The sequence below is a fragment of the Papio anubis genome, chromosome X (genome assembly GCF_008728515.1).
Source record: "Papio anubis isolate 15944 chromosome X, Panubis1.0, whole genome shotgun sequence".
NCBI classification, from domain to species: Eukaryota; Metazoa; Chordata; class Mammalia; order Primates; family Cercopithecidae; genus Papio; species Papio anubis.
Genome location: NC_044996.1, coordinates 49,914,618 through 49,928,753, shown reverse-complemented (window position 1 = coordinate 49,928,753; position 14,136 = coordinate 49,914,618). Strand labels below are relative to the sequence as shown.

Here is a 14,136-nt window from a genome sequence, read left to right as displayed (position 1 = left end):
AAGAACGACATAGATGGACTTGCAGAGGATGGGCTGTTTTACTTCAAGCACCATAAAAAAAAAAGAGCACAAATGCATGGGTTTTCAGGTATATACATTAAGTTGAACCTTTGGCACTAGGAATCAGGGCGTTTTGTCACGTAGCATTAACACATATTAGAAAATTGTGTAGTGTCAAAGGGATAGGAACCACCAGCATTCAAGCAATGTTGTCAACTAGGCAATAAAATGTTCTGTTTATGCTTTGTTCTAATTACTGCATACACTGGTAGCAACTTTGGAAATGAGAAAAGACTTACACTCTTTTATTTTTCTGTTTAAAACAGAACAGAAAACAGAAAACTGAAACATAAGCCCTGTGTTATACATTAGCGATTTTAAAGAACATCAATTTTACAGAAGAAAAAGACTAAGAACAAAAAGTGTTTACAGATACAGGACAAAAATGGTGGAAGCTGTCTGTAGGCAGCTCACGAGGCACCTGGGGTGGTACTCAGCAGAAGCCACTTTGTAATCACTGGCAGTAGAGAGATGCAGAATTCTTTACTTAGATATTTTAGGAGAAATCATGCAAATAGCCCAACAATAATGCAAAACTACTACATCAAGGGAAGTATAGGCCAGACATTGCTCCAATTCTTACAAATAATCTGATAGGTGTGTGGTGCTCCATAAACCTGAGACATTGGAGCATCAGGGTGAGCAAGGATTTCAGCATACTGGGGCCTCTCAAAATTTGTAAGAGCAGCTGAGTGCCCAACATCACATTGGAAATATTCTTTTATTCCTGCCACAACTTCATTAACCGCATATTCCTTATTATCAACATTTCCCTCGCGACTTCTTGCAATTTGCATACTCCTCCAGAATTGCATCTACATTTTCTTAGCAGGGGTTGAAACAGCTGCTTCTGCCTGAGCTAAGTCCCAGTCCTCAATGAAGCCATGGTTTTAATTCTTCAGGAATCTTCACTTTAACCTCCATTCCTGTTCTTAAGCCTCCTCACTTTCCAGCAGTGGGGTCTGCGGGCCCTTTTCTTCCGAGGGGCTGAGGTGCTTCATGGTACTGCCACCATCTCCGTTTCCAGGGAGTCTTCTGTTTTGTTCTTTCTGGTCTTCCCTCCGCGGATCCTGAAGGGGGATTCTCTGCAGGGCTGACCCCCATCTTCCTGGGAGGGCTGGTTCAAGATTTTTTCTGCTGTGGACCAGCTGTCTTCTTTCCCGAGGAGGCCCTCTCATCTTACTTCTCTGCATGTTGCTTCCTAGTTGGTTTTTTGAAGTTCTCTTCTTCTGCAGGTGCTGTCCACTGAGGGTTGAGAACCCTGCTTTCTGGAACTCATTCAACCCTGTTTTTATTCCAACCACTGTAATATATAAAATATTTTACTTGGTTGTTTTCTATGGCAACCTTTATGTTTCATAAAGGCCCATCAGAGCATAACACATTCTAACTCCCTTAAAATCTGGATTTCAAATCCCATTTCAGGACTCTTTATAAGTGATTTTTTTTTTTTTACCTCCTTTCCCTCTCTCTGATCCTCACTACCAGCCACTACTCTCATCTCACCCAAATACTCATCACATCTACCCACAAATTACTCTGTTGATGCCACTCACAAGATAGGAAAGCAATTTTAAAGAAAGAAGGAATTAAATGAAAAAGAAACTATAAAAGGCAGTGGAGTTGAAATTTAAGACTTCTGAACAGGAGAAATGACAATATGGAATAGGGAAGGTTATACTTAGTTGACTAAGGGCAAAATGAGTAACAGTAAAGGTTCTTGTGTAAGTCCAGAAAGGTCTGAACTAGGATGATGACAGAGGCAAGAGAAACTGAAGAATACAGAAATCATTAAGAATATAGTAAACAAAGGAGGGAGGAATCTGCAATTTCAAACCTGGGTAATTAATGAATTTAATAAAAGCACTGAATTTAGGGTTTAGTTTGGAATCAGAAATAAAATGACAGAACACAGGTAATTCATCCATTCATTAATCTATTCAGTTTGTCATTATACATTACTGCATATCTGCTTTGGGACAGGTACTATGGTAGGTGCTAGAGATCCAAATATCTAAAGTGACAATTATAAAACAATAAGGTTAGTATAATGATAGTTATAGGCACAAAATGGCTTGGGAGCAGATACAAGAAATGGTACATGACACCACCGTCAGTGATTGCTGAAGAAGCTAAAAAAAAGATTGGTGAGGGAGGAGTCAGTGATGACTCCCAGGTATGGGTGATTAGGTAATTAGTATTATCACCAAATGATAATACTCCATTTACAGGAGGAGAAAATGGATTGAAGGAAAAGTTGTGTTGGGCCTATTGCGTGTGAGGTGTACAGTTAAACATAAAATTATAAAGCTCAGTTTCGTCCAGCTAACTGGGTACCCCCCCCCCAACACACACACACACACAAAATTAAAGCTCGGGTGAGAAGTAAAAGCCAGAAATGGAGATCTGAGAGTAAACATCACATAGCTGGTAGTAGACACTACGAGGGTCAATGAAATCAGGGAGAAGAGAGGAAGAACTTCAAGTATGGAATTCTGGAAAACGTAAGGACGAAAGGCATTTAAGGGATGCATAGAGACCACAAATGAAACAAAAATTTTAAGAGTAGCCATAACAGAATTAGAAGAATGTCATTTTGGATGCCAAAGAAGATGAGCGTTCCAAGAAGAAACAGGTATAATCTACAGTGTAAAGTGCAGCAGGGAGTGCTAGTGAGAAAAGGATGCAAAAAATAGTCTTCCATTATTCTTACGGTGTGACAGAGGAAACAATTCCTTTGACTTACACAATCTTCCTTCTTTCCCTTCCAAGAACTCCTAGTGATTTCCCAGATGAAATCTTATAGATCTTCTGGGATGGTCTAGAAGGGTGAAGTGGGAGATACAACCTAGAAAGAAAGGCAGGTATCTGCAATGAAGATGAACTTTTGTGAAATCATCTAAGGAAAAGAAAAAAATGAGTAATTTATAAACATGTGGTTTATATGTTTAAACACATATATCAATCATATACTGCAATTGTAAATCGTGGTATCAGAGAAAATACTTGAGTTCTGCTGTCAGACAGACCTTTACTTCAGTTAGGCTCCATCACTGATGAGTTGTGAGACCTCAGGCAAGACATGTAAGCTCTCTTAGCCTCTTTTTCTCATCTGTGGAATGTGGCAAATTACCCATAGCCTTCACAGGCTCCTGTGAGAATTTCATAAAGGTGATGAGGCTGAACAGCTAGCACAGTACCTTGCCAGAGTATTTGTACATGGATACAAAGATGTTCAATGTAGTGGTGTTTGCAGTACTGAAGAACTGGAAAACACCTACCTATTCTTCAATAGGAAAATGATAACATAAATTATGTATGACTACTACAGAAGAACATTCAAATGAATTAAGCAGAGATCCATGTACTGACATGGAAAGATGTTCAATATATATTATTAGGTAAATAGGCAGATGGCATAATACTATAGGATCCCAAATGCAATACGATCGTAAAGAGACAGATAAGGCCGGGCGCGGTGGCTCACACCTGTGATCCCAGCACTTTGGGAGGCCGAGGCAAGCAGATCATGACGTCAGGAGTTTGAGACCAGCCTGGGCAACGTAGTGAAACCCCGTCTCTACTAAAAATACAAAAAACAAAAAAAGTAGCCGGGCATGGTGGCGCACGCCTATAGTCTCAGCTACTTAGGAGACTGAGGCAGGAGAATCGCTTGAACCCGAGAGGCGGAGGTTGCAGCGAGCTGAGATCGCACCACTGCACTCTAGTCCGGGCGACAGAGACTCCATCTCCAAAAAAAGAAACAAAAGATAGTACAGGTACAGAAATAAACATTAGTTTGGGAAGAGTGTGCTCTCATTTGTGTGTGTGTTTTAAACAGATGTCTATAAATGTGCATGGAAATATCTAGACAGATAAATACCAGCCCGTTAAAATCAGGGTAACTTCTGAGAAAGGGATGATGGTAGACCAGCCTTAAACCAGGTTTCTCTAGTAACTACAACTTTCACCTAAAGAAAAAGCCCATCAGCCATTCTGTAGCCGTTAACACTGTGTAGGCAGGCATCAGGGAGGCTCTGAGAAGAAAATCAGAGATAAGAAATGTTTGGGAGTAGCACCTGTGGGCAAAAAGAGAAGAAAAGAAAAGAAAAGAAGGCCGGGCACGGTGGCTCAAGCCTGTAATCCCAGCATTTTGGGTGGCTGAGGTAGGTGGATCTCTTGAGGTCAGAAGTTCAAGACCAGCCTGGCCAACATGGTGAAACCCCGTCCCTACTAAAAATACAAAAATTAGCCAGCCATAGTGGTGCACACCTATAATCCCAGCTACTTGGGAGGCTGAGGCAGGAGAATCGCTTGAACCTGTAAGGTGGAGGTTGCAGTGAGCCAGGAGATTGTGCCACTGCACTCTAGCCTGGGTGACAGTGAGACTCTGTCAAATAAATAAATAAATATGCACGCATGCTTGAAGACTAGATCCCTGAATCAGGAAAGCCAGTTATTGGGAAGAGAGGCCTGGATGCTAGTACTTTCACTAAGCAAACAATATCCTCTAACTGAAAGAGCACAAAGCTTTGAGCAGAAATTCAAGGGTAAAGTCAGTCTTCAGAAAGCATCAAAATTTGTAAATATGGAGACTGATCCCTGTGGGAATCAGAAACTTTCTGGCTGAGAGGGACACGGAGACACATCCTGTGAAGGATCAGACAGTGGTGATAGTGGCCAGTGTATCATGGCATTAAATTGTAAGCTATCATGCTTCTAGAATAATGTTTCTAAAAGAATTGCTTTGTGACCAGGACAGAGCAGATACAGTATCTGAAGACTTCTGAGAATTGTTACTACAGGTTGAGTATTCCTTATCCAAAATGCTTGGGATGAGAAGTGTTTCAGATATTGGAATATTTGCATATGCATGAGAATATCTTAGGGATGGGACCCCAGTGTAAACAGGAAATTCATTTGTTTCATATACACCTTATACACATAGTCTGAAGGTAATTTTATATAGTATTTTAAACATTCTTTTTCACCTGTCACGAGGTCAGATGTGGAATCATCTACTAGTGGCATGTTGGCACTCAGAAAGTTTCAGATTTTGGAGCATTTCAGATTAGGGATATTCAACCTGCATGAGTAAATCCAGAAAGCCCATCTTGGGGCTCATAGTGCAGAGGTTCCATAAAACAAAAGGATGATAGTGAAAATATCACCTAAAGAAAGCAACGTGACCTAGTGCCAACCAGACTGTGTAAAACACATTAAGTAGAGCCAAGCTGGACAAAAACCATTCTGGAAGTCAGACTGGTCCCTGGTGGGTATATAATTGTGAATAGGGGTGGAGGGAGCTGTGACTCAACACATGGAGAAAATTGGGGCATAAATTAGGGACAACAGTCATCAACTATTTTCCCACCTGTTCCCTACAGGTCAGCTCTAGGGTAAACCAGAAATTCAGAAAACACTTTTGTACTTATGTTTGTCTTAGTTTTCTATCTTTAATTTTTACAACAGTTTAATCTCTGTATAAATAATACATTTAAACAGAGGTGAGCTCATAATGGCTATCAAAGCTTAGATTTTTCCTTTTAAAAACTTTACTATGATAACCAATAATCTTCCCATGTTAAGGTTATAATATGCATCCATTTTGAGTCATATAAGAGATATTCCATCAAATGAGCATACCTTAATTTACTTAGCCACTCCTTCCCTGGAAATATCCAGTGCACACCTCCCACCAATATATTCTTTAATAATCAATGAAAACATTTTGTGTCATTTTTTACTCTTGCTTCCTATTATTCCTTTAAGACTCTCAGAAGTGGGCTTAGTGAGTCAAGAGATAGAACACTCCCAATACATTGCCAAATTACTCCCTCTGCACAAGTTGTGCCAATTTCTAATCCTACAAGCAGTGTGTAAAAATATTTACTATGCCTCACGCTCTGGCCAGCACTGGGGATCATTTTAAAATACTATTTTTCCTTTCATTTTTAAGTTTAAAAATTAAGAACAAATATTTTGATAGATTTCTTTTATTTTAACTCCTTAATCCATCCAGTAGTTTGTAAGTTATGAACTGACAATCTTCGTTCACCTCAATGAATTAGATCTTGTGGTACCATTTATATTTCTTTTATATACCTATAGATAACAAATTATATAAAGATGTGAACATTCTTCCCTTATCACCTACCCCTCTCCCACCCCAATCCTAGGAGTATCCTCTGAATGAGCATGTATGCCTTCAAATCTTTTCATGTACACATTCACATAAAACGTAACTTTAAAGACTCAATGTGTATATTATACACATAGGTATGTGAATATATAGCATGCATTTATTTGTTTTGACAAATGTGAGATGCATACTGCTCTGCACCTTGCCTTGCTCACTTATCATGGGCATCTTTCCATGTCAGTACATACCCACCTTTTCTTTTTAATAGTCATAACACATTCTTTAATCTGTTATGTACTATAACGAGTCTCTGAACATTTAGGCTTTTCCCAATATTTCATTATCACAAAAATACTGCAATGCACATCAGTGTATACAAATATTAGAGCATTAAGTACCTCTGAAGGATATATTCCAAGAGGAACTATTTAGCCAAAGGATTTGCTTATTTATAACTTTTATGAGATAGAGCCAAATTCATCTCACAAAGAACTGTTTTAATTTGTACTCCTAACAAAAATATAAAAGTTCATTTTTTCATGACTTCAAGAACATTGGAAAAACATCTTTTTGAAAAAAAAAAGGAGAGGGGCTTTTCTTGGGCCAACCTAACATGTAGTAAGATAATTTCATTTGAGGCCGGGCGCGGTGGCTCAAGCCTGTAATCCCAGCACTTTGGGAGGCCGAGACGGGCGGATCACAAGGTCGGGAGATCGAGATCATCCTGGCCAACATGGTGAAACCCCGTCTCTACTAAGAAATACAAAAAACTAGCCGGGCGAGGTGGTGGGCACCTGTAGTCCCAGCTACTCAGGAGGCTGAGGCCGGAGAATGGTGTGAACCCGGGAGGCGGAGCTTGCAGTGAGCTGAGATCCGGCCACTGCACTCCAGCCTGGAAGACAGAAATGAGACTCCGTCTCAAAAAAGATAATTTCATTTGAATTTGTGTGATATCATCTTTTCATACATTCACTGGTCACATACGTTATCTTATATGAATATTTTTGTTCTCTTTTACTAGGTTGTTTGCTAGTATTTTCTAACAATTAAATATTAGTTTTATTTTATGTTGGAAATTTTTTTCCAAACCATCACTTTGTATAATGGTGTCTTACTGTAAGACTGTTGTATGTATATGTGCATACATCTCTCAATATCACAGACAAATCTATCAGCTTTTTCCCTTGTGACCTTTGGCTTTTACATCATGCTTAGGGAAAATGCTCCAAAAATACTGTAGAAGTGATTTCCTATCCATTATTGGTACTTTTATAGTTTTCCTCAAATATATAACTAACTTTTTCTAATATTAACCACTGAAGAGTTTATTCTTTCCCCACTGGTATGAAATACCACTTTATAACATTCTAAATTCTCAGAGGTATATGGGTCTTTCAAGGTACTCTCTTCCAAATTATTTTTGATTATTTAACTTTTTTTCTTTCTTTTTTTGAGACGGAGTCTCGCTATCACCTAGGCTGGAGTGCAATGGCGCGATCTCGCCTCACTGCAACCTCCGCCTCCTGGGTTCATGCAATTCTCTGCCTCAGCCTCCCGAGTAGCTGGGATTACAGGCACCCGCCTGTATTTTTAGTAGAGACGGGGGTTTCACCATCTTGGCCAGGCTGGTCTTGAACTCCTGACCTCGTGATCCACCCGTCTTGGCCTCCCAAAGTGCTGGGATCACAAGCGTGAGCCACCGCGCTCAGCAATTATTTAACTTTTAAAGGTATTACTGTCTCTAGGCCATCTGTTCTGTCACAGTGGTATATCTGACAGTTCTCCCCCGTATTAATTTAATTATCACAGCTTAAAGGCATAAATGTTGCTCTTGAATAACACTTGTAAATGGATGGCTACACTAAGAATATTTAATGCAGTATTATTTTAAATAGCAAAACACTAGGACCAACAGAAAAGGTTATCAATAGTGACTTCACATATTATGTGATTAACATTTTATAATAAAATATATATATTTAAAACTCACACTGACTTTCTGATCTACTCTTATTCATGGATCTCACAAATGGTCAGCCCAATTTTTCAGTTAATCATCACTGCACATAGTATACTTTGTAGACATACCATTCAGACTGGGCTCATTCCCTCCTAAGTTCCACCCATTCTCTGAGAGCCAGGTCAAGGTCCTCTTCCTTTGTGAGATTTTTTTTCTCTATTTCAGGTCACCCTGACCCTTGCTTTCTCTGAGTCCCTGTTGGCTCAACAGTCCACCCCCTACCTTTAGCCCCTAATCATTCTCTAAATGGTCTCATGTAAAGGTATTCTGTGCCTACCGATCTAATGCATCTCTTCCACGAGGGCAGGGCCCTCCTCTGAAACCTACTTTTCAGATGGGAGGAAAAAAAGGAAATTACAGTGACTCCATATGTAGCTGTCAAAAGGTTGAAAAACCTTCAAACCTTACTTCATCTCTCCACACAAGCAATGTGTCATTTGGGAATCAGACTGCAAATGCTAACATCTTTTGTGTATGCATATGTCAGAAAAGAGTGTGAATAACATTTTGTTGGAATAAACCTTTAAATGCACATATACCATATCAGTTACATTCATATCAATTTTCTCTTCTGGATCTTGAAACATTTCCATTACATTTAATAGATTTTTTTTAAGTCTGATACAAAGGAGGAATGATGTAAAAGCTGTTAGCAGACTGAATATTCAGTGAAAAGACTTGCTTATTTATAAATTTGGTTTGACCTGCTAGCTAAAATTATAGCTCCTGGAAATTTCCTCATAAATAAATATGATCAATATACTTAAAACCTTTCTAGATTGTTAAGACAAGCCAGAAGTCATAATTTCGGAATTCAGTTCTAGTGGTAACTGCTGCTTCTGGAAAACGAGGAGAGAAACCAACAGTATTAATTATTATTATTTTTACACAATTCCAAAAAGAGATATCCACTGCTTTTAGAAGTAGGTGTAAATGTGTAGATAAAACAGGAGATTATCAGGACTAACAGAACCATAATTATTATTAAAGCAAATACTTACATGTGCCATGCACTGTCCTTGTACTTTACATGTAATGCTCTCAACAATCCTACGAAGTAGGAACTATTATTATCATCTCTGTTTCATATACGAGGAACTTAGGTATAAAGTGAGTAAGTATCTTACCCAAGATCACATAGTTAAGTGGCAGAGCCAGGATTTAAATTCAGGAAGTATTTGCTCTTAACCACTAAACTATGCTGCATATAGGATGCTCCAAAGAAAAATGTAATATATGGAACTGTGGAACTACTACAGGGGATTGACTGTAATATCTTTTATCAAGAGATGTAAGATTACACAGTCCTCTGTTGCTTATGTACTTTCTATACTGAAACTACCAATGGACTTAGCTCCATCCTTCTCTTCTCAGAATTTAGACTACTTTCTCAGATAGGAGCTTATTAATTTTCAAAATATTCCTGGACAGTTAGGAAGGTTATGTGGTATTATCTTGTTTAAGAACTGAGGCCAGAAGGGAGGCACTTACCCAAGATTCTGTAATCAGGGAAGGTTCTGCAATCAGGATCAGACCTCCTGATCCTCACTATACAGCAAACTTAGCTTTTCTGATGGTGACCTAGAAGGTCAAACAAAAGGACAGGAAAGGACATAAAATAAAAAGATATGAGATATGGCTTTCTTCTACATCAGCCAATGCAATTTCATCACACACAAAGGACACCAAAGCTGATAAATAATGTACAAGTATTTCTTTTTCCTTTCTTGTGGCTACATTTTCAAATTTAACTTATTGTATATTTATATAATTTCTGACAATTTTTTTAACTTTTCCTTAAAGATAATTTCAAATGGATGAAATAAAAGAATAGTATTACAAACCTACACGAATCCATCATCCAGCTTTCAACAATTACCAACTGAAGGCCATCTTGTTTCATCTATAACCCCACCCACTGCTCCCCCCCACCCCCGACTTTTTCAAGCTCACGGGAATATCTGACTTCTGTATTTTATTATACAAAAATTTAAACGTATACCAAGGAAAGCAGATTAATATACGGAACCCACTGCCTATCACTCAGCAAAAACTATTATTAATTTAGGGCCAATTTTGTTTCATCTATACCCCTCCCCATTTCCCCCTACCGCTTAGATTATTTTGAAGCAAATCCTAGTCATTAATGTATTTAGAAGCCAATCCCAGACATTATTTAATCCGTAAATATTTTCGTATATGTCTCTACAAAAAAGGATAATTTGAAAACATAATCACAATACTACTGTGACGCCTAAAAAAATTGACATCAATTCCTTAAAAAACATCAAATATCGAATCCATGTTCCAATTTTCCCGATGCGTCTTAAACATATTTTTACAGTTGGTGTGTTCGATTCAGGATCCAAACAAGGCCTACTCATCGCATGTGGTTCATCTCCAGCTCGCTCTCGTTCTCCATCTCTTTCTTTCTCGCACTCCACCCCCCCACCTTTTATTTAACTTTTCAACATGGGAAAATTACAATCTCTGCAATTTTGAGGCAATTCCCAAATAGCAAATTATTTCATTGGTAAAAATTGATATATCTCTTTTATCTTTAATTTATTCTAGGAAAGAAGTTGATGGCAGAAAGGGCACTACAATTAGCGAATTTATATAATTTATAATTTTTCTCATTCTATTACGTATTATTTATCTCCATAACAATAGCTAATATCTTCAGGGGCCAGGCTTCATATTACGTGCCTTATACGCACTATTATACAGTACACGTCTCTGAGGTAGATACTATTATTATCACCATTTTACAAACATGGAAACCGAGACACAGAAAGAACAGGAGCCTTGCCCAAGCTGGGCGTTGGCGAGCAGGAATCTGAATCCAGCTCTGACCGATTGTGAAGGAACTAGCTAATCCCGTCTATACCCGACGAAAAGAGGAAATCATCGACCCTTTCTCCCCACCCCCACCCCGAAACCTGAAACGAGAATCCAGATCTTCCCAGCAGCCGACGTGTGATCACTGCCGTTCCTCCAACCGCCATAGTAAAGCCAGGTTTCTCTGGCAACTGATATCCATAGGCAGACACGTCACCCTGGAGGAGGGCGTATGCCCTTCAGCCAATCACAATCGTCTTGTCTAAGTTTTAGAATGTTCCATAACCAAATGATTGGACAACCACCCCCACGTCAGCAATGACACTTCGCCGCAGTAAAGGCGGGTGCTAGCAACCTGCTTCTTCACTGTAAAGGCCTACAGCAAACCAATCCTCTTCCTCCGTCAGTGCGAGTTCCGGCCAATGACGTTCGCCCTCTTAGGTTTTTAGCCCGCCCTCCAAAAGCGTGACAGCCGTTGGGTCATAAGTCTATAGGGCAGAATGTTCACGTGGCCTATTTCACGACCCAGAGTTCCTCTGACCAGAGGGTTGTTTTTTTTTTTTCCTTTTCCTTTTTTTTTTTTTATTTTTTTCCTGCAGGGAGGCATTATGGGTTTGTGTTTCCCCCCAGCCCCCCACTGGGAGAGGAAGTGTCTACGTGGCCTGCGGAAATAGGCGGAAATGAGCTAAGGTTCCCGCGAGTGGGGAAGCGCGAGGTCAAATCTGGAGCCACGCCCCCAGGCCTGTGGCGCAACTCCCCGAACATGGAAAAAAAAGGCGCAGTGGGGGGGTTCTACTGTGTTTGCGAGTTAGGGTCGTGAGTGCAACGGGCGCAAGGCATTAAGGCCAGTGTGTTAGTGCGCGGGCAGGCTCGAGTGCCCCTGGGGTTGCTGTGTGAGCGGCCCTCGTGGCGCTGGAGGTGATGTGTTTGCGCAGGCGTGCGCCCCTGGCGTCTGGACTGGTGAGAGCCACGGCGCGCGCCCGCGTGCGTGATTGGGGTGGGAGTTGCGGGGAGGGGTTAGCTACTGCGCGCAGGTTGTTATCTATTTCTGTATTTTGTTTGAAAATGTTCTAATGAAAAGGAAAATAAATAATTAAGGCAAGGCGACAATAACAGAGATAAAGGGGCACTGTCAGAAATATTTTGGCTTTCCCTACTGATTTAAATACTTCAAAAATACACGTCCTACGTTTTCCTCTGTGCCAAAATCCGGTCGTAAACCACAGCCCTCCAATGATTCAGAGCCAAAGCCTTCCATCGTCACATTAGCAACTCCAAAGGGAGACTTCTTTCAAGTTGTCTAGTATCCTCCTCCCTCCCCTCTTCCACACCTCCCCCCTCCCTTCAAGGTTGCGTGCAGTTCTCTTGGCACAAATACAATTTTCCTATGAGAATATCTATCTATGACAGCCTTCCCCTCCGTTAGAGACTCCGGATTTCTATGGTGACTAGGGCGCTCTTACCTTTGCGTCCTGATCTCCAAGCAAGCACACTGACCTTCTTCAGGCAAATACGCACTGTTAATTTTCCAGAAAGTTCTGTGAGTAAGGTTTATACCTCTCGAGTTCGCCACTAGATGCCGCCAAATCCCAGCAAAGGATTGGCTGTGTGGTCCCTGGGATTCTGGGATTTTGTTTCCCTCCCCCCTCCCCTTTCTGGATTTGCTGAACGCTAATATCTAAGGCATCATGGATATCGTTCATTCCTAGGAAAAAATAAAATCAGCTTCTGTGAATAGCACTAGTAGGCAGGGAACTGTGACCCAAGATCCAAATAATTTTGCTCATTTCTTTCCTTTTCTCCTTGGGGGGGGGGGGGGGGGGGGAAGGCCCCTCTCCATCCCTCGCTTCTTTTGTCCTTGCCTTGTTTAATCAAAGAGTTAATGAATGACCCAAGCACTGATGCTGAAGATCCTAACCCTTTTTCCTCACCTTTTCAAATGCTCGCAACTCACCCAAACTGAAAATACAGATAGCTGTTCCTTTAGTAAAGAGATAAGAACTCATCAGTAAAACTTGGACCCTGGTATTGAAAACTGATTTTCCTTTTCTCTTGAAATTTGTATCAGATATGTGTGTTTGCACCCTATTTTCTGTAGTGGTATTGGTAGACTTTATTGTGTCTTTGGAGTAAGAGAAAGAGACTTAATTGTTAACCTCATTCCACCACTTACTAGTCTCAGTACCCTGGGCAAATGATTTGTGTTCTGTGATCCTCAGTTTTTTGTATGCTTTCTATATTTTAGATGCTGTGTTATATCCTTCATGTCGATTTTTTTTTAATTCATCACCAAGTCCTTATTAGATGAGCAGTACTAGATCAAAGTCAAACAACAAAAATCATACCCCTTTCAATTATCTATCTTATATACTTGTACACAAGAGGGATTTTTTTAGAGCAGTGGTTCACAAGATGTGTTTCCTGGATGTACCAGAAACATCAGCATCACCTGAAAAATTGTCAGAAATTCACATTCTCAGGTCCCACCTCAAACTTAATGAATCAGAAGTTCGCACGGTGGGGTTTGGTAATCTGTGTTATTACAAACTATCCCAGTGATTCCAGCACACACTGAAGTTTGAGAACCACTGCTTTGGAGAGTAGAAATGCAATGCATATTTTTGTATACACCACTAGAGGGTGCTACAGAATGTAAAGCAAAATAATAAATGATGCACAGTATATGTTTTCACACACCATCCATATAATCAGTCCTATTTTACAGATTGAAAACTAATGTGTAGAGATGTCAAATTATTTTCTTAGTGCACACAACAAGTATGGGAACCAGGATTTGAACTTCACCTGCCTCTAGCCCAAGCCCCTAATAGTACTCTGTTGTGTAACCATAATGACTTGTCTTTCCAAGCCTCAAAATACATTAGAAATAACTTGTTCCCTGCTTTGGCTAATGTTGACTGGAGTGTCAAGAAGAGTGCAGGAAAGGAAACCAAGTAAGTGGAAATATTTCGGTGTTTACTACTCATACCCTTCCTCATCTCCATTCTATAATAGGATATCACGTAAAAGCTTCTGAATGTTTTCTTTCTTGTTTTTTAATTCCCCAAACAAT

General features: G+C 40.0%; 1 protein-coding gene across 1 annotated transcript; it reads right to left on the bottom strand.

Annotated features, from left to right (window-relative positions):
- Positions 1–426: 426 nt before the first annotated feature.
- MORF4L2 (mortality factor 4 like 2) lies at positions 427–12,826 on the bottom strand. The gene is given in 10 exon segments (XM_003918059.5): positions 427–526; positions 528–655; positions 657–836; positions 838–1,154; positions 1,157–1,193; positions 1,195–1,229; positions 1,232–1,363; positions 2,807–2,959; positions 9,714–9,803; positions 12,527–12,826. Coding segments are annotated over 7 exon segments (819 nt in total). The 5' UTR covers positions 1,254–1,363; positions 2,807–2,959; positions 9,714–9,803; positions 12,527–12,826.
- Between the last annotated feature and the right edge of the window lie 1,310 nt (positions 12,827–14,136).